At 38.9% G+C, this 20,212-nt stretch overlaps 1 protein-coding gene across 2 annotated transcripts in view; it reads left to right on the top strand.

Moving 5' to 3' along the window:
* BMP2K (BMP2 inducible kinase) overlaps positions 1–20,212 on the top strand; it is an 82,433-nt gene that overhangs the window by 47,148 nt on the left and 15,073 nt on the right. The window contains exons 13-14 of one of the 2 annotated variants that reach the window (XM_032778105.2): positions 5,797–5,954; positions 13,826–13,939. In XM_032778105.2, coding sequence (XP_032633996.1) covers positions 5,797–5,954; positions 13,826–13,939 — 272 coding nt within the window. The remainder of the gene's footprint in view (positions 1–5,796; positions 5,955–13,825; positions 13,940–20,212) is intronic. The other variant, XM_032778106.2, reaches the window with a different exon arrangement.

The following is a 20,212-nucleotide window of genomic DNA, read 5'->3' on the forward strand; positions in this document are numbered from 1 at the left end:
AACATCCAGTAGACATACCGTGACAGTAAAAAAAAGCTGAACGGGCTCCATGCTTGCCGTGCTATGGCATCTGCCAGAGCAATCCAGGGAAAAAGGGTGCGAAATGATTGTTTGCCGTTGCTTTCATGGAGGAAGGATTGAGTGACGACATTTACCCAGAATCACCTGCGACACTGTTTTTGCACCATCACGCATTGGGATCTCAACCCAGAATTCCAATGGGCGGGGGAGACAGCGGGAACTATGGGATAACTACGGGATAGCTACCCACAGTGCAACGCTCCAGAAATCGACGCTAGCCTCGGTACATGGACGCACACCACCGAATTAATGTGCTTAGTGTGGCCGCGTGCACTCGACTTCATACAATCTGTTTTACAAAACCGGTTTATGTAAAATCGTAATAATCCCGTAGTGTTGACATACCCTCAGAGTGGAGTGTTCTGCTGTCTTCAGGTTTCTGCCATTTTTTTCATTTTGTGAAATCCTTATTTATTTTTATCTATTTACTTAATTATCCTCTCTTCTATTTTTGTTTAGCACATTTGTGCTCCTGGGAACAACGAAGTGTTTCCCCTTCCTCTTCTTAGTCCATTCATTTGTGCCGGAGCACAATCTGTTATACTTTAAGGGTTTAAGTCCTCCCAGACCTGCCACAGGACTTTTCCCTGCAGTGACAGACACTTGAGTTGCCTGCGGTGTTTGTGGGACTTCATGGTGTAAAGTGTGTCTGGGATTCAAAGACAGGTCCAAAAGGACAGGGAAACTAGACTAAAACTCCTGCGTAATGAAACGTACTCTAGTTCCGGAGGGGTCTGCTCCCTCCTCCTCTATGTTGGTCTCAGCATTGCTGGCTGCTTTGGCCACCATTGAAGCTTCGTCTGCAGCTCCAGAAATGATTTCAAAGGAAAAGAAGCACACCTCCCCGGCCAGGTGGACGAAGAAAAGAGGTAGGTCACCCCATATGACCCACTCTCAGACTTCGCATTCCTCAGAGGGTATGGCTGAATCTCTGAGTCCAGGACTGAGGTTTTTGTACCACATAAGAAGCCCCATATAGACAAGCCCGCTAGCGCCAGAGCACCTACTGCAGTGGCATCACCTGATCCTTCATAGCACTGCTGTATACACAGGGCTATTGTGCATATATTGATACCGGTCTGTTACCACAGTTCGCAGATGGTTGAAGACCCTGCAGCTTCCTTGGTACTGCAACAATCTCCATGTCATCAGTAGGCATTTCCGCCTCTGGTAACAGCTCAAGCCTTTATTAAAGGCTATCAGAGGTCTCCAGCTCCTAGATTTGGAGGCCCTTATAATTTTTGATAAGCTGGAGTCTCACTGTTGAGATCTGTCAAAGCTCCCTCCCTGGTACCATTCAGACAGCCACAAGCTGAAACTTTCCTGAGTCTCCAGCCCTTAGAACTGGCTGTGTTACCTTGAGGTTCCATTTGTAGCTCAGGAGAGGATTGTTCAGACTCAGATCTTGGTACAGGAATTCTTCCATGTACTGTACCACTACACTCCTATGAATCCCTCTAATGAAGAGGATTTTTGGGGTACCTACCAGACATTGTAGGTCTAGAGAGTCCGATTATCATTGTAAAGTCTTACTTTTTTCTTGGGGATAAAAGATCAGTACCTACCAGTACCTTACTGTTCATGGGTACCAACAGACAATTCACTCACTACTTCAGTACTGGATGATACACAGGAGGGACAAGAACCTCAGGGGGTCTCTTCTCCTTCAGTCAGATCTTCTTTATTTCTGGACCAGGTGGCAATAATATCACCGCCTTCCTCTGCTGGTGACATCAAGACCTTCCAGGACTTCATGCAGTGGCTGGTGGACTCTCTCCAAATCCTGCTAGAAGAAGTCCAAGAGTAGCAGCATTCTTGGTGGATATTTGGAATATCAATCCCCAAGGAAAGATTGCCCTGCCTATCTCTTGTGTGTACCCTATGGCAAACATCTGCCACAATTCCATCCACCTGTAAGAGGGTAGATAAAATGTATTATATCTGATCAAGTGGAATGGAACACTTATTTTCCTATCCCAGCCCTAATTCCTGGTGGTGGATGCAGCCAACGAAAGGAGCCATCAAGCACACTGTAGACCTTCTCCAGTGGACAAGGAATCAAGTGGCTGGACTTCCTGGGCAGGAAGAGCTACTCATCTTTTGCTCTTCAAATTCATATTGTCAATTATCAGGCCTTTGTGGCAAAACAAGACTTTACCACATACTCAGAATTTACACATTTTATTGTACACATGCCACAAGACCAGAGAAATCAATTTGTCTGTCTTGGAAGTCTAATTAGTTGCAAAAGCCTCTGTGCAGACTACCCTAAATGTCACCAACACAGCTCCAGGGCCATAGCCATGACTGTGGTCATGAGAAGAGCATCCTGGCTATAGGCCTCAGATTTTCTGAGAGGGGTGCAAAACACTATGGAGAGTGTCTCCCTTTAGAAGGATCCAATCTCTTCAGTGAGAATATGGACGACTCCTCCTTCTTACTCAAGGATTCTAGGGCAGTTTTGCAGCCACTGAGGATTTAGGCTCCTACAACAGCAAGACTGTTTAGTAGATCCCAAACTGCTCAAAGATCCAGTCCATTCTAGTATCATCAGCACACCTTCTCTAAGCCTCAGGAACTCTTCTTGGGCAGATACAAACAGCAAAAATGAGGACCCCCTCCCACCTTCTAGTAAATCTCCTTTTTCTAAGATGTGGTTTTGACAGCTCAGTCAAGAGCATCGAGTATCCCATTCCGCTGGATCCGCTCTTGTGCAATTACTTCCCTGTGTCCCTTTTGGAGACTGTCCCGCTCCTTACCTCAGACAAGTGGATACTGGAGGTCATCAGAGTTGGTTATTCCATCCACTTTCACTCCCCTCCCTCTCACTCCCCCTTACCTGTCCCTCCTCAAGGACCCTTCTCATGAGGAACTTGTAAGATAAGAGGTTCAATCCCCCTTCTCCTCTGAGCAATAGAGCCAGTTCTGCCCCAGTTTATCGAAAGAGGCTTGTGTTCCGATCTCTTTCTAGTTCCCGAGAGAGACCAAGAGGGTGAGACTCAAGAATTTGAATTATGTTCTAGCACAGCACTTGAGAATGATGACACTTCTACCATTATTTCATCCCTAGATCTGGGAGGCTGGTTTGTTGCCCTCGACTTACAGGATGTCTGCTTTCATGTAGCCATCCACCCATTCCGCAAGCACTGCCTAAACTTTAGAATAGGAACAGACCACTACCAATATTGAGTTGTCCCTTTCAGACTCTCTGGCTCAAAGGGTGTTGTGTTGAGAGAGATCCTCTCAGCATTAGCAGCTTCTCTGTCAGCTTGATAGTCCTGTACTTGGACAACTGGCTGCTTTAAGCCAGGTCACCTGAGGAGGTCCAGTCATCAGTGGGCAAGGCATTAACTTTATTGTAATCTCTGAGCCATCCTAGGAAATCCATACTATTTCTGGTTCAAAAAATAGATTTTATAGGGCCACTTGAAACTCCACAATAGCAAGAGCCTATCTACCCAAGGAAAGATTTTCCATCCTATCCAGTTAATCTCAACACTGCAGTTCAGCCCACAAACAACCTTAAAGCCTTGTATAGAGCTATTGGGTGACATGTCTGCTTCTGGATTTGTGATTACCCACGCGAGGCTGCACCTCAGATGTCTTCTAACGCAAGTAATAACTTCTTCCACTAGAGTTCAGCCTGGATCTATAGCTCTACTGAAGGACATTCCTATAACAGAAATCTGCAGAACTGCAATTTAGTCATCTTTCTGTACTTTTGAGCAGCATTATGCCATTTTACTTGCTTCTAGCGATGACGCCACCTTTGGTGATACAATCATTTGAACTCTCTTACCACCCATCACTTCATAGTTACTGCTTGGGAATTTGCTACAGTGGAGCACTCAGAGACATACACTTGAAGAGGGAGAGGTTACTTGTCTTGCAGTTACTTGAGTTCTTCAAGAGGTTTTGTCCCTATGGATACTTCACCACCTGTCCTCCTTTCCTTCTGCTGTGGAGTTTTCATTGAAAAGGAACTGAGCTGCAGTGGGCTTGCATCTCTTTTTATCCCCTCATTTGAAGCATAAGGCAGGCACTGTTCTGTGCAGGCACGGGCCCGCAGACACTATTTGGCAGTCTGTGATTGAGAGCGTGTGAGCGCGCACACATCCTATGTGGAGCACCCATAGGGACACAACATTTTGAACTCAGCGTTACTGTAAGGAAGTAATTGCTCCTTCTCCAATCATTCAGACAAGGCTCCTAAGTACATCATGCTTTTTAGTATGATTTCAGTCAGAGTTTAGATCTTTCCCATAATTTCTAAGTAACTGTCCATGGGTAATTGGGTTTTGCCTGCCTCCTGGTGGCAGGCCACGTCAGTTGGTCTCATTGTCATAAGTCTTCACCTAAAGCCAAAATCTGTAGTTTGTTACTGGTTTGGCTGCTTTTGCTGATGATATTTCCACCACCAAAAGGAATTGGGTTATCACCATTTTTTTCTCTTAGCTTTTTAATTTTAAATTTGAGTTGAATTTTTTCAGGCTGCATCGGATATGGGATCATGATTTTTATACAAATTGGAAAAGCTGGAGGGTGGGCACGTAGAAGGGGTTAGGAGACGTAAATCAAGAGGCCAGGGCAAAATTTTGTATCTTTCCGGTTAATAAAAAATGGAAAGAATGAACGTATATTTACATATCTATTTAGGCCTGGTCTACGCTGTAAAGTTATGTCTGCTTTAGTTGTGAAAAATGTCATGCCCTGTGTGACGTAGTTGAACCAGCCTAAGCCCCAGTGTAGACACAGTTGACATAGCTATGGCCTCTCAGAGAGGTAGGTTTAAGAACCTCTTCCATCATGGTAGTGTCTGTCTATGCCACAGAACTATAGTGATGCAGCTGCAGCACAGCAGGTGTGCCACTGTAGTGTTTCTAGTGTAAACATTCCCTTGGACATTCACATACTAGTCATTCTTCTTTGTTCCTTGGAAGTGATCTCCAAAGGAAATCGATTTGTCTCTTTTTTTGCTGCTGAGATATATAAAGGCCTGAAAAGTTTTAAACACATTCATTAGATGTTGACATGTTATATATCTCTCCTTTCTTCCCTTATTTTCAATGAAAACCAAAGAACCAATGGTATTAAGATTCCAAGAAAGGAAAAACGTGATTAAAGAGAGAGTTACTATTTTCTTTAAAGTCATTTTTTCTTGTTAACATTTATTGAACTCTATAAATAAGTGGGGGAGGGGAACCTTTTAGTCAATAGCCCCACTCCTTCAATAAGGACCAGCAGCTCCCAATCTACAAATACATTTTTCTCCAACCCCCGCCCCCACCCCCGAAAGCAGCAAAATGGGGAAAACAGATTTTGACATTCCCAATATTTTCCTCTCCCTCTCCTAAAAAAGCAGAAATAAACATTTTGGCTATTTTTTAATATAATACAGAAACAAATAGCTACACCACCTTTCCTATTTCAGGTCACATTTACATTAGAAGGTGTTCGCGATTTGGCCATGTTTAGAATGAATGGAAGAAAAAACCCCATAAGGTAAAACACAAGTCGAAGTGAATTACATACAACAATATAAAATAAGGTGGAACAAAACTCTAAATTATTGCTAAACTATCCCACTAGGAAGCTGTCACATTGTGTGTAAGAACAAATATTCAAAGACCTCTGAAATGATGAAATTCTGATATGCTTAATTTTACATCAATAGGCTAATGTTTTTTTATTTGCTTCCCCAAATTGACTTCACAGCTCAGCCGTTCCTGATGCAGAGGCCGTTTCCAGTTACCCAAAGCAGAACATCAGTAACCCACCTGATATGTCAGGCTGGAACCCATTTGGAGAGGACAATTTCTCCAAGCTAACAGAGGAGGAGCTACTGGACAGGGAATTTGACCTTCTGAGATCAAGTAAGGGACGCTTGAAGGCTTATTTCGCTTCACAGTAAATACGGGCTCTGTTTGTACACTCAACAGTGCCAAAGACTGTCCTTTTTAAGGGCCATGCAGTCTGTTGTACAGAAAATTCTTTCTGAGCATTTGAGGGCAGAACTAGGTCCGCCTTTTCACTTTTCTTTCCATTTGGAAAATGTGTGCAGAAGAAATTCACTGTTTAGCATTAGCAGCTATTGATATAATCTTTAACTCTTAAATATTTCTCATCTCCTTGATTGTCAGGAATTCTCAATATCAGTAGTATGGTGTTCAGATACATGAGACAGTTTAGCTGCTTGCATTATTCCATTTGCGGCTCTGTTTTCTCGCACATCAGAACAGAAGGTTCTGTTGGTCTGAAATGCCCTTTGAAAATGCCGGAAAGAAAAATTGGTCTATTACATTATGTTAATGTTTTGTAATGTCCTTTGAAGAGTGGCTACATGTAAGGGCTGCTTTATTGTTCTGATATGGCAATAGTCGAATAAACTTTTTTCCTCTTTAAGTCAGCTATCTCAATGTTTTTACTTGAAATCACTTTCTTTAGTCAACTTGTTGGTATTCATCACGATACTATTTTCAAATGTAATTTTGTTAAGGAAGACTAGGTCTGGTTTTTTTAAAAAGACTTTTAGCATGTAGCAAAACATGACATTGACTTCTAAGTTACAGATATAATCATTTGACAGCTAGGATGAGATTTCTCACTAGTAAAATATGCAACAAAATAGCTGGTGGGGAATTAATGGAAAAAGAAACTATAATTTTAACAGAGCTAGCTTCTTTCACATTTCTGGTGGCTTAATTTTTCCAAGTGACTCCTTTTTTTTGTAAGCTTGCTGTGAGAATGTGGAATGCCAACAAGCAAAGTGAACGTAAGAATATTAAAGAACATATATGAAATCATTTTTCTACTATTTAGGTTCAAGAAGTCAGTCTAAAATAGGGCAGAGCCAAAAACTTAACTGTAGCGTTGCACATATGTGCTTTTTTTGTACCACTTTTCTAAGAGATGTCAAAGGAGCATTGCAAAAAATGAATTATTTTCCATTAAAACAAAATAATTGCTCTTGTTAATGTTTGGGAAATTAAAGATTGTCATAGCTGAAAATAACTGTTTAAAAAAAATTGTTTTGGAACTTGAAACTATTGTCTTTTCAGTAATTGTGTTGAAAATCTTAAGCATAGTTCCTTCAAAGGGAGCCTTAGAGGATTTGGAAATCAAAATAATACTCAACAGGAGAATGTTTGTTTAAAAGTGAAAGGTCAGCATAGTACTGCCCATTCTCATAATTCCTAACCACTTTGCTGACCATAATTATGCGAAATGTCCAGAGTATGTCCTGCATCTGGCTTCACTGAGTAGTCTTGAGCCATGTTTCCGATAGATGTAAGGAAAATAAAAGATACTGACCAGAAAAATATTTTAAGTGGCTTCATGACTAATATACTAGCTGCCATCTGGCAAATGTGCTTACTGAGAATGGCTGGTTATACTTAGTATACCCAAAGTTCTGTTCAGTTTGGTGAAAGGTGTAGAAAAATGGACAATTTAAACAGATTCTAAGAAGGGAAAATAAGATTCTCAGAGATTAAGATTTTAAAACTTTTTTTCATACAGTGTGATCACATTCTAAAATTCCAGCAAAATAGGAATCCTAAAGTAATGCTATTTTCATGCAAAGCCACTTTCTTTGAAGGTTCTAGGAGGTTGATTTCTTCCTATAAATGCTAGTGAACTTTGCATAAGGTTATCTCATCAGGAAATTCTAACACCATTGTCTCAGAGGCCCTGAAGTTATGTAATGCCTTTATATACACTTGATAGAGAGCTCATGACGCTATGTAGTGAGATGACTGGTGGTATTCTCAGTGCAAGATTAAGGAGAATATAAAGAAGAATGCTTGACTAAGATTATTGTGCAGTCTGTAGACTAGAGCTACGTTTACACTCGCACTTTTTTTGGTATAGCTTATGTCAGGCGGGTGTGTGGAAAAAACCACCCCCCAGAGCGACAGATGTACACTGACAGAAGCGCTGTTGTGGACAGCACTATGTCAGCAGGAGACATTCTCCTGTCGACAGAGCGACCGCTGCAAGTTGGAGGTAACATAGAGCAGCTGCACATGCGACCTTACAGCAGCACAGCTGCATCGGTACAGCTGTGCCGCTACGAGTTTGCTAGTATAGCCGTGGCCAATAATTGCTTTAGTCCAGCATCACAGTGAGCAAGATGGACCTGTAAAGTGATGGCATAAAACGGAAGAATTATTGTAAAAATGAAGAATTATAACCATTTTTACATGGTTGGTGGCTCCTGTTAATATTCCGTTCACTATATATGCTTGCTGTTGAATTAGTGTAGTAGCCTTAAGATAATGTTTCTTGGAACGCAATCCTTGTAAAAATGGGAGTGCTTGAAACCACACAATTTTCTCTTCTCTTTTGCTCTTTACTGATAAGTTGGGAGGAATATGTAGTAAAAGTTAGACCATAGTAGACATTAGACTTCATGTTATCTGAATACCAGCATTTGTTTGAGTTGTTCCTTATTTCCTCAAGTATACTGAGCTTGTGCAAGAGAATTATATGAAGAAAATAAACTAATGTCTTGTACTCTACAATCTCTTGTATGTTCTCTGCTGATTCTCCATTAACAGTTACTGGTTACTTCCATTGTCCAATGTTTGTATTATACCCTGCTAGTATAACTGACTAAACAAACAGTGAGTGCTGGTGTATCTTGCTTTTCCCCTACCCTCGCCTGTAAAGTGACTTTACTGTTGTACAAGAAGCTTATGATATGTTCAGTAATCCACTAACACTTTACATGTCTGTAAAATTAAGTACCTGACCACTGTTCCATTTATTCAGTATTTAGTACTTAGCTTGTATGTAGCATTATATTTTTTAAAAAAAGTTAATGTTTGAAAAAAATTTAATATTACATTACATTTCTGAACTAGGTAATAACTCTATTTATAGATGGGGTTAAGAGATTTACCCTAAGTCCTTCAATGAGTTGTTAGAGCCAAGACTAGAAACTCAGGTTTCCTGACTCAGTTTTTTTAACCACACAACAGCACTGCCTAGGAAAATGTTGAGACATAACTTGCTGTGGTTTGACAAATAATACAGTAGGTGGCAGACTGGTTTAGTATACTGCACGAAGTGCAGTAATAGTTTTTCTTCCCACCTTTGGCTTGAGTCAAGTTTAAAAGCCTCAGTGGAAAGCCCTACTATAGATCATAAATTTCCGCAGTCTTAACTCTGACAATGAGGATTTTCTTAATGAATTTCTCATTGTAATTACTGACATCTTGTTGCAAAACAGATCCCTTGTATTAAGGCAATAGCAGACGACAAAATAGATAAAATATTTCCATTAAATTTTAGCCTATGGATTTTGAGTGTTGACAGTTAGCAGTCTTGTTCTAAATGTATGTTCTGTAATACCTATAGTAATCTTCTAAAATCAAAGCACAAATGTTTACCACTATACAGTTAAAATGTCAAAACTGGTAAATGTAGAGGCATACACCTCTACAGAGATAATTTACATAATTCTGTTTTGGGTTCTTTCATTGTGCATTAACGAGATTATACTTGCTAAAATGTTTGACATTGTGCAGATGTGTTTAAATATATATCACTGCTCTTTTCATAAAAATCACCAAAATCCTTTCTACAGGAGAGGACATCAGTTTTTACAAGAGAAAGCTACTGTTGATCACAGAATGTGTAAATTTTCTAGGTTTATTTTCCCTTTTTTGATCTAAGGGAATAAGGACAGAAGAATGAGAATCCAGAGAAGAAAATTTCATTGCTGTACTACTTAGCCCAATAATTGACACACATTATAAGCTATTATATAGTCTTTTGAAATAAACTTTTCTATTTGCTTTCAGTTTCACTGGGCTGGCAAATCACAAAACATTGACCCTTGTTTTTTTTCTAAAAGCCTAATTTGTTATGTCATGTCACAATTTACATATACATTAAAATATTTAAAGTTTTGTTGACTGTTATACACTATTAAACAAGTTTCCTAGGTTCTCCCTTTTGGGTCTCAAAAGTCAAGGTTTTTAGGGTATATGATTTATCTGCAGCTATCAGCATCTTCATCTTTGGGCACAATCTCTTCTATAGACTGGTTAAACCAGTATCTGCATGCATAGTAGAATATGCACAGAGAACTAAAGTTCTTGATGCTATGATGGTTCAGCTTTTTGTTCTCCATGTTCACTGCAGGAGAAATGAATAAATTTGCTGTTTTATCTATGCTGTGGAAAAGATCTGACTTTCACAGAGGCAGTCACTTGACAATTAACCAGTAGATGAAGCTGAGTGAGAACTCTTTTGAGTAAAACCATTTTTTTTCAAAATTAGTTATTCCATTAGTTATTGGCTTTTTCCCCCTGCATTGTTTCCTTTTCCATGGTCATGGTTTTAAAGATGTCAATGAAGCTGCAAAGGCCAAACATGAGATTGTAATTGGGTTTCTGAAAATTACAGAATTGTGTTACGATTAAATGGTGTCTTTACTGACTAAACACTCAGTTGTAGTGCTACACTTTGGCTCCAAAGTAAAATACTCACTGGAATCTGGGTAACCATAGTAAACAGTCATCTTGGCTCACTATGATTTTCTGTTATCTTGGGTCCTGAAGTTTTTTGCTGAAAATTTTGTTCCTAGTGTAAATAAATACAACATGCTTTCCCAAATGGGAACATTTTACTATTGCTGAGTTATTGCTTTCTAAGCTCCAGTACTCTTAAACTGGAACCTGTGGGTTTGAGACTGAAAACTGCCCATTCTCCTAAATAGAATTCCTCTTCAGAGCCTTCCGAATCATATTATTTTTGAGACCCCAAATCACTTCAAGTGTGCATATGGACTTAGGGTTGCAAGCATTCTAGAGAAATTTATAGAAGGCCCATAGGCCCAACTGCCCTCAATTTATTTCATCTCCAGCTGCATTGAGGAACCATCTGCTCCATGTTTTAAGCAGATTAACCAGTGCTTGATTGCCTTAATCATTGACACTCAAGGAAAGCTCATGCAAGCTTTTTATCCCTCAGTTCCAGGCTATCACATGCAAAGTAATCTTGCTTGCTCCACATGTTGAGGGTGTTTTGAGCATCAAGAAACTATGGAGTCAGCCTGCTTCTGCCCTGGCCTTAATCAGGAAACTGTACAAACTCTTAAATGACAGCAAGATTTAATCTTCTTCCTCACCCTTCCTTGGGCTCCTTGTTAACTGTAAATTTATAAATCAAAGGGAGGCAAATCATTGTGACATCAACACCAAAGGTTAGATCAATTGAGAAGGAAGGCTTATTCATTTTTTCTACTAGCAGCAGTATAACTGTTACAGTACACAGACTAAAAACCAGCCTCAGCAGAAATAATTCAACAGAGGCAGTTTCAGAGTGTGGAATGCAAGGAGTGCCAAGTCAGTGAAAGCATTCCTGGATCCCATTAGCTTCATCTTCTGAATCAGCTGATGTTCCCAGAGAGCTAAGAATCCCAACTCTTTATTTGGAATCTAGCTGTCTGAAAACCTCCCTATCAATCTGCCTCCTTCCCATCCATATTCTGAGGTCTTTTCTATGGAAAAATAGAGGTCTCCATTTTGCCTACAGCAGGAGACTGGGGATGATGCTACCTAAAGCCTCCCATATGCACGTTTTATATAAACTTGTGTTATGGTAGTGGCCACAATGCAGTAGGCTCTGTCCAGGTATGCAGTAAGAGGCGGTCCTTGTCCTGATGATCTCACAACCTAAAACAAGCAGCAAACAAAGAGGGAGAAAAGGTATTTTCCTCCACCCTATAAGCTATCTCCAGTTGGTCCTCAGACTCCCCGTGAATAGTCAGTTCATTTAATTGGCGCTTTGAAAAAAGGTCCATATAGACCAGATCAGAGAAGATGTTACCTGTATAAGGATCATGTAGGAACAAATGTGAAGATGACTGTGGGAGAAATGGAAAAAATTGGAGGTCATCTGATCATCATGGGCAGGGAGCAAAGTGTAAGAGTTAAACAGTTAATTTTAGGCCATATAAGTAGAGTATATGCAAAAGAACAGCTAATCAAATTCCTCAGATTGGCCCCATGCATATGGGTATGATGGTGGGAGGAAACAATGGTTTTTAAAGCCTCCCACACACCTGTCTTGTACTATGCTTTAATTTGACTGTGCTTATTACTATGGCCTCTGCAGAATGCCATTTTTGAAACTTAAACTGACGAGGAGCTACTTGAAGTCTCCCATGACTCAGACATTCAGGATTTGCCGTAACAGAGCAGAAATTGACAGACTTTTAATACAACAATCTGATAGATGAACACAAACACACACACTGGCACCTTGTGGGACCTGGTGCACAGATGAGCTGGTGCAACTTAAAGCAATTTGAGTGCACATACAATTCAAGAACCTACTCAGGTCTGACACAATGATGTTGCCACCATCTGCTTCCCCTACACAGAGATCCATATGAAGTCTTGAGACTGGGTACTGCTATCAGTGACACATCTGTAATCAACACAGTTGAACCACCACCTTCTTCAGCTCTTGTGTGGGAATTTGCCAGAAGGGTTTATGACTCATTTTACAAGAGACATGGCCACCTCTTTATCTTACCTCCATCAGATTTATAATGCTTTCAGTTTGTATCTGGTTTAGTAATACTCTCTCAAAATGCCGGAGCTAGACAACATGCTCACTCTGTCAAATCATTTGTCCAATTAAACACTCATTGCTCATCCACCTGGGAATTCCAACTACTTGTTAATCTACAATGGAACACCACAAGGATAATTTATATTAACTGTGGTTACTGTTAACTTTTCTTTCTTTATCTGAATGTATAGTTTCTGCAGTTCCTTGCTCACCTGCCCTCCATCCCTTCTTCCTTTGAATCAAAAATTGGAGTTTAGACAGATGGAGAGACGCTGTGGATAATTGAGGATATGGGCCTTTTATACTCACAGAATGCATAGCTATGACTATCAGTTTGTGTACTGTTGGGTAACTGCTTTGAAATAGTTCCAGGACTCCTGAGCAATAGTGCACCAAGATAGATCTGACAGAATTCCAGTTACTTGGGTTACCTTCTTGTCTCATCATTGATGACCCCTGGAACACTAGGCTACAATAAATGAGGAGACTACATTCCCAATTTTTTGTTGCATTATTCTTGTAATGTTGAATACTGTATGTATCCGATTCTAAAACACATTGCATGGACCAGAACTCTAGAGAATAAAGAGCATACAAAATATAACTGTACTTGTTTGGATTTGGTGAAACTCAGAAACTGGTATTGCAATCATTAGTACAATCCCATAATTTAAAAGGGATGCTGGTGGGATTACTAATTTATGTCCATTGTGGTTCTAGCAGAAAAGCTTTACCTTTAGGGAAGTTGGTGAATTGTTTTTTTAAAACTGATTTTAGGCATAAAAAATAAAAATGTAACACAAGGCGTCTGACTTAAGTCTTTGGATACCATGGTGTGTGTTTGTGATGTTAGAACCTAAATGGAACAGAATGAAAATTAGTCTCTTACAAGCACTGCTCAGAGAAGTTTGACGATACTGTTTTTCGGTTATAATACATTTTCATCATCTGCCACAATTTACTTCGGGGTGGGAGTGGAGAAGTAAAACAAGAATAACTCTTGCAGATGAAGGCCTTCGAAAATGGTATAGATGTCAGAGTACAAGGAGAGGATCTGAAACAAACATAAATCTATTTAAACGTATCATTAATTTGGCATAAGAACTGCCATTTTTATTTTATTTTATTTTTTGTTCTGTTTCATTTATTTTTGCAGACAGGCTCGTGGAGAGGAGAGCATCCTCAGATAAGAATGTGGAGCCACATTCTGCTCCACAGAACCATCCCTCTGAAGATCCCTTTGGTTCTGTACCTTTCATTTCTCACCCAGGCAAGTTACATATGTAACATCACTACCTCTTATTTAAATCTCTCTCTCTCTCAAAGGAAACTTGTTCAGTTATATGACCAAACCAGTGCAAATTGGAATCATCAGCCTTGTGGTTGAAGATTGAATAGAGGACAACTTTTCTAATGTTATCGTGAATGTCTTGAAGTTAAAATCTAACCTAGCACCCAAATGCATTGATACATTTTACATTTCAAAAATTGCACATGCATGATCTATTGTATTTAATACAACCGTGTCAGTAAAATGACTAATTTCCTTAATAGAATTAGATTTTTTTTTTAGGTCACACAAGAGTATTGCTATTTTCCTCTATTGTTTTCAGCCACCAACCTTTCTGTCTATTTTTGTTGATTCCTCTGTTTTATTAGAACCTCCAGATGCAACAGCAGAGGGATAAAGAGCTTAGCTTTGGTTACAGTCACACTTATGACACTGAGACTGTATAACTTTTTTTCTTTATAGAGACAGATTTTCTGACTGTACTGTGAACTCTGGGATCTAAAAACCAAATTGTGCTCTGTCGCTTACTATCTTGCCAGTTACTGAAAACTCTGCAACAAGAACTTCATTGACAGTTTTAAGGCATGAGGTAGAATAGAATCTATGGCACTCCTCCATAACATTAAAAAAAGCTTTTGTTACTTTGTACTACTGTGGAGCCAGCAATGAGTAAAATAAGGTGCAACTTAAAGATGCTCAAAGTTGTGGGTCTGAGTTAAAAATGCGCTCTTGGTGTGATTTTTCTGACTGTCCATATCCACAGTAGTGGTTCCTCTAATATCTCAGATTTCACTTTGTCTTCAATCTTGTGTACTTTTTTTGCAGCCACATTCCGTTTTCTTCTTGCACGTTGCATTTCTGTGAATCTCCTTATGTGACTTAGGCCCTTTCTGACCATACATAACCAGGTGTGAACAGAATAATATTTGGCATTCTGTTCTCTGTGGTACTCCTTAAGAGCTAGGCTGTTCTGTTCTCATTCTCTATCAGTTTTTTCCTTGTCAGGCTGCCTTAAACTGGTTCTGCTCACATAATTACATTTTCTGAGTTTTCTTCCATTATATCTGCTTAGCAAGCACTAAATTACCACCTCCAATTACCCTGCTCTAAAGAGTTCTAGCATTGCTGAGGTCTCTTAAGCCTGTCCTAAGGACTGTGTTTTCTCCATAGAACTAGAGACTCCGTAGGATTTGCATTATGCAGTATCTGCAAAGACTCTTCTTTGCCTTATAGGCAAGACTGAATTAATGTGAAATAAGGAAAGAAATGGTTCCGTTTGTGTGGTAGCTACCCAAATCAACATTGCTGTTTGCTTGCTTATTGTATCAAGATCAGAAAAGTAAAAGGTTTCCTGTATTGTGATAGTTTTTAGATCTGGAAACTTTTAATAGTCCCTTAACTTCTGACAACTTTTTGATGCTTTTACTCTGCTACTGCTTCTCAGCCTGCTGTGCCTATAACCTTCAGATAATTAAACTGAATTTATTAGATCATATAATGAAGAAAAACCATTTTTTTTCCATTTACATATTTAGGATAATCTTGAGTCCAGGAAATGGAAGAGCTGCGGCAATCTTGAGAGAAAAACTATATATCTTCACTATTGACTTTTGCCATTTATAAAACTTAGAAAAAGGTATCTCCATTTAAAAAAAAAAAAAAAAAAGAATTTTACAATCCTGGATCAGTTAAGGCTGAAAAATAAGAGGAGACTTACAAAAGATCTTCTCTAGCTGTTGGTTGTAAAAATTCTTACACCACAGCAGTCTGAGAGGCCTCGCATATGTTGGGGTCTTTTACTGGGGGTGGGGGAAGCCCTGCAATAAATGTCAGTGTTGTTCTTCGCGTGATGGTCTCTATTGTATTCCACTGCGGGTTACACACTCCCACAATGTGTCCGGAGCCAGAGAATTTGAAAGTAGTGTCCAGTGATCCGCACATGCTCCCTTGCTCACCTTGTGCCTCTGACTGAGGGGATAAAGAGCAGGGCAGACTGACCGCCTCTCCAGTTCCTTCTCACTGCTGCTTGGTGCGCCCCTTAAAATAAAATTTAGCTTTGTAAATAGTGTTAGTGTTGTGTTGTGTTAATCCTGGGGAACCCTCCCCACTAAATCTCATGTGGATACTATAAACACAGCTTTCAAAAGTGGCTTTATTAGGTTAATTTCTTCAGCAAGGACAATTTGTTGAGGCATTGGACATGAATCTGTGCTATTTAGCAAATACAGAAGCCTGAAAGAATGTCTTTTCTTTACAAGGTGACAGTTATTTTTCCCCTAAATTCTTGACTGCATTATCTACACCACAATCTGTCAAATCTCAAAGCAGTTTATAATGTCTTGTGATGGCTGGCACAGTTTGGTACTGCTTGTGAAAGAGTTCTGAATCCTACAAACAAATTGGTCCTTTGTATGTTAACTTCTGGTAGAGTGTTTTAGTTAAAAAACAACAACAACAAAACATTCCCATACATAAATTTCTGCTATTAGAAATGGTACTCAATGGTAATGTGATAGATAGTTAACTGTCTTGGTCTCCTTTTGGTCTCAGCCTTTTAAGAATAACTAAACTGGGTCTATACAGTTCCCAGGAACTTGAAGAGTCTTTAAAAAAAAAAATATTTTCAGGCTCCCAGGAGCTGGAATTATTCTCTGAATCAAGTTGCATTTTCTAGCTTTTGGTTTAAAAAAAACAAAAAGCAGAATTTTCATTTCTTTACTACTGCAAAGCATCTCTAATGAAACTAATGGATATTTTTACCAGAAATATCATCTAGCTTTCCCTGAAAATTTAATTTTGAACAGGTAAATTATAGTGAAAGTGTCCCAGTCCTCAGACTGTGGTTATCAAGAATAGATGATGCATGATTTTAAATCTATAGGCATGATTTTAGACCATGGCAACTCCTGTGGTAAATTTCTCTCCATCGTATTTTTACTATAACACACAGATTACTATAAATTTTGATTTGTAAATGTGAGGCACATTTCACTTAAATTTAGGCAGGAAAAATATGGAATAGAGTTGAGTCAGTGGGGCAAATTTGCATAAAACACCTGATTCCCTATGTAAATGTCAACTATGACTGCACAGTTCTCCAGCTGCATGCAAAACATACTTACTTTGGTACTTTTGAGTTGCCTGGTAGATGATGCAATTAACTCATGCTAGTACCTCTGGCTAAATGATCATCTACTGAGCAGTGGTCCACTTCACAGTAAGAATATCTGAGTTCATGGAGTAATTCACTTTAGGGGAAAAAAATCTTTTTTAAAAACCTCGCATTTAATATTGTGGACTTTAACGGGGGGAAAAAAGTATGGCTTATATTGCAGTAATCTTTCTTTTTTAAACTCTGGCTGTCCGTTTCCTACTACAGTGGGAATTCATGATCTGTGACAAGTTGATGGTCCAGAACAACACTGATTGCTTTGCCCGTGAAATAACTCAAGTATACTCCTATCACTCATTCTGTTGTGAGATCATCTTCAGTCCTTTCCTTTTTGAGGATGAGCAGAGATCCTTCGGAGACTGTATAACTAGGCATCCTTTAATAGTAAATGATGAAGTAGGTTTTCTACTATCATTAAAATGGATCAATACATCAGAATCATGCGTTATGTAAGTCCACTCATGTTGTATGATACAAGAGAGGTGCCGCTAAAAATCATCAAAGATGTAACAAGTGTAAAGTTATTCACAGATGTGTTTTGAAGGGGAAAAAACATATTCTAAGAACCAAATGTTTGTTTTAATATCCAGTTCTTGTCTTGAAAACAAGAGCAGCAAGCAGCATAAATCTATTACAATATTCAGCAGCTGCTGCTCTGCCTGTCGTCAAGGAAATAGTGCAGATTTAGTTGAAATGTCCCAGTAATCCTGGGCCTGACGTGGCAAATTGCTGTGAAATGATGGCGGCAGTATGTTACCAATTCAAAGAAAGCGTAAGGCCCTTATGCCATACTCTTCCGCCCCATCCCAGCCCCTAAAATGATGAACCAGCAGAAGGCGTGTAATTACTGCAGTTGTTACAAGCCATTCATCCTCTTATAATCTGATGTCTAGAAAAAGAACATCAGAACAGAAAATTTCCTTGAAGATTAGGATCTTCTTATGTGATTAAAGATGTTCCACCTGCCTTGCAGTTGAGTGAAGAACAATTGTCTCTTACAAGATGCAAACCTGATTAGAAGTACATTGCAAACAGATGTTACTGCATATTTCTTCAGCTTGTATAAATATATATTTGAAATTTTCATTACAGCAGTTTACAGTTTGAGAAGATTATTAAAAAAAAATGAAATCTTCTGCCATGTTGATTTTGAAGTGCATTCTGGCAACATTAGAATGTCATTAAATAAACAAAACTCATTTTTCCCCTTGTAGGCATTTATTTTGATACATTTTTAAAATTTTTGGTAAATGAAGTATAGTTTGACAACTTTTTTATTTTTGGGGTTGAAAATAGAAATTTTCCTCTATCAATAACAGTGAAACTATGTAATGTTTAAACTTATGTGAATTATCAACAAAACAGGGGCTTTGTATTTGGATATTTATTTTTTACTTGTTTAAGGTTGAATTTGTTGCTCATTAATTTAACAGCGACTCTGACCATAAAGTCACCAGGAATGTTGTTGTTGATTTCAAGTGGGAGTATGCTCATTCCCTAAAAGCATGTTTGAGCTGTGCTTAATCATGTGTGCAGGTATGTAGTGGAAGCTTCTTCAAGCAATGATGAATCTAGCAAAGTCTAGCACTGTAATATTCCTTGAGGTGATCTCAAAATCAATGGTTGCTTAAAAAGGATTTTCTCTTGGACATGTTTCATTGTGTATTTTTTTTGGTGTATATAAAAAGTAAAGAAAACTTATTTCTTCAGAAACTGCCGTAACCTTCTGATAGGCATTCTCTTCCTTTTATTCCCAAAAGGGCCTGATTCTCCCCTTTCTTAAACTGGTTTAAATCTGGAGTAATTCCACTGAAGGCAATGGAGACAGTGGTTTTACAACAGTGTCTCCAAGTGAGAGGAAAACCAGACTTGCTATCTCTATAACTGTAATCTCATCATCTGATTTAGAAGTTGCAGAAGTTTCATACATCCATAATATATCATATTTTTCCTCAGCAAAGCTCATGACAGTCATACGAAGCAAAATGTGAATCTCTTCACTGAAATAAGGGTTGCTGGATTTGCTTTTGTATGATTCTAATAAGTATCCTACAGTTTCAGTGGGGAGTATGTCAAGAAATTAATCTCAGGTTTTGAATAAAACCTGCTTCTTCCTCTAGGCAATAGTTTTTCACAGTTTTATCTGCAGATAACAAAAAAGAAATCTATCTGCTATTAATAGAAGTAGAATGACTTTTGGCCTTATACTACTGAGTCATTAAATGACTATTCCAAATTAACTCCCATAAACTGGCAAGTATGCACTTTCAAGTACCCTGGGGAGGGTGCGAAGAGAACTTATTTCTAGATCTAAACAAAAACAATCTGTGCATACAAACAAGGCAAACATACTTCTGTGGCTTGTACACACAGTATGAGAAGTAAGCAGTTTAGGGCAGAAGTGTTACTTAAAGGAAAGTTAGATGTTATTCTAAATCTAATAGTAACCAGAGAGGAAAATATTCTGTAAATCTGATTATTCCAAAATTGCAGATGGAGTGGGTAATATTGAGGGTGGTTTTGATGGGGATGAGAATTAAGAGAACGTATCTCTCACCCACACTTCTTTGCAAGCTATGTCTTGTAAGCTTCAGATTTACATCCAAGACACCCAAACTTGATCTCACTGTTCGTCACTGTCAATAAATGGTAACAGAATGCTGATACAAAGCTGTGGGTAGGAAAGATCTTACAGTTTTAAAGAAACAAATCCTCCACATGATTTCTTCTCTATTCTTGGGTTGTCTCCTATATTTTAGGTGGTTGGTCACCAATTTTAAACTGCAGTGGTTCACATTAGACCATGGCAGAGTGAGTGAGTCAGCATGGCTGCTGCTTTGTTAAAATCTTTTTAAATGAGAGGTTGAAAGGGGAGCAAGGGATGAACAAGGGTCTTTGCAGTGCACTTCTGTGTGAAAGTTGTTTTGAGTTATAGCACTCGCTGAGGAGACAGAGCTTTGATTCTTATCCCCACACTTACACGGTTCTGGTTTTAGAGTTTAAGTGGGCAGTCTTTTCTATTATGTAGGAATAGGAACATTCAAACGAGAAAATGACTGGGCAGTCATCAAAGAATGAAA

The sequence above is a fragment of the Chelonoidis abingdonii genome, chromosome 5 (genome assembly GCF_003597395.2).
Source record: "Chelonoidis abingdonii isolate Lonesome George chromosome 5, CheloAbing_2.0, whole genome shotgun sequence".
In the NCBI taxonomy this organism is placed as follows: domain Eukaryota; kingdom Metazoa; phylum Chordata; order Testudines; family Testudinidae; genus Chelonoidis; species Chelonoidis abingdonii.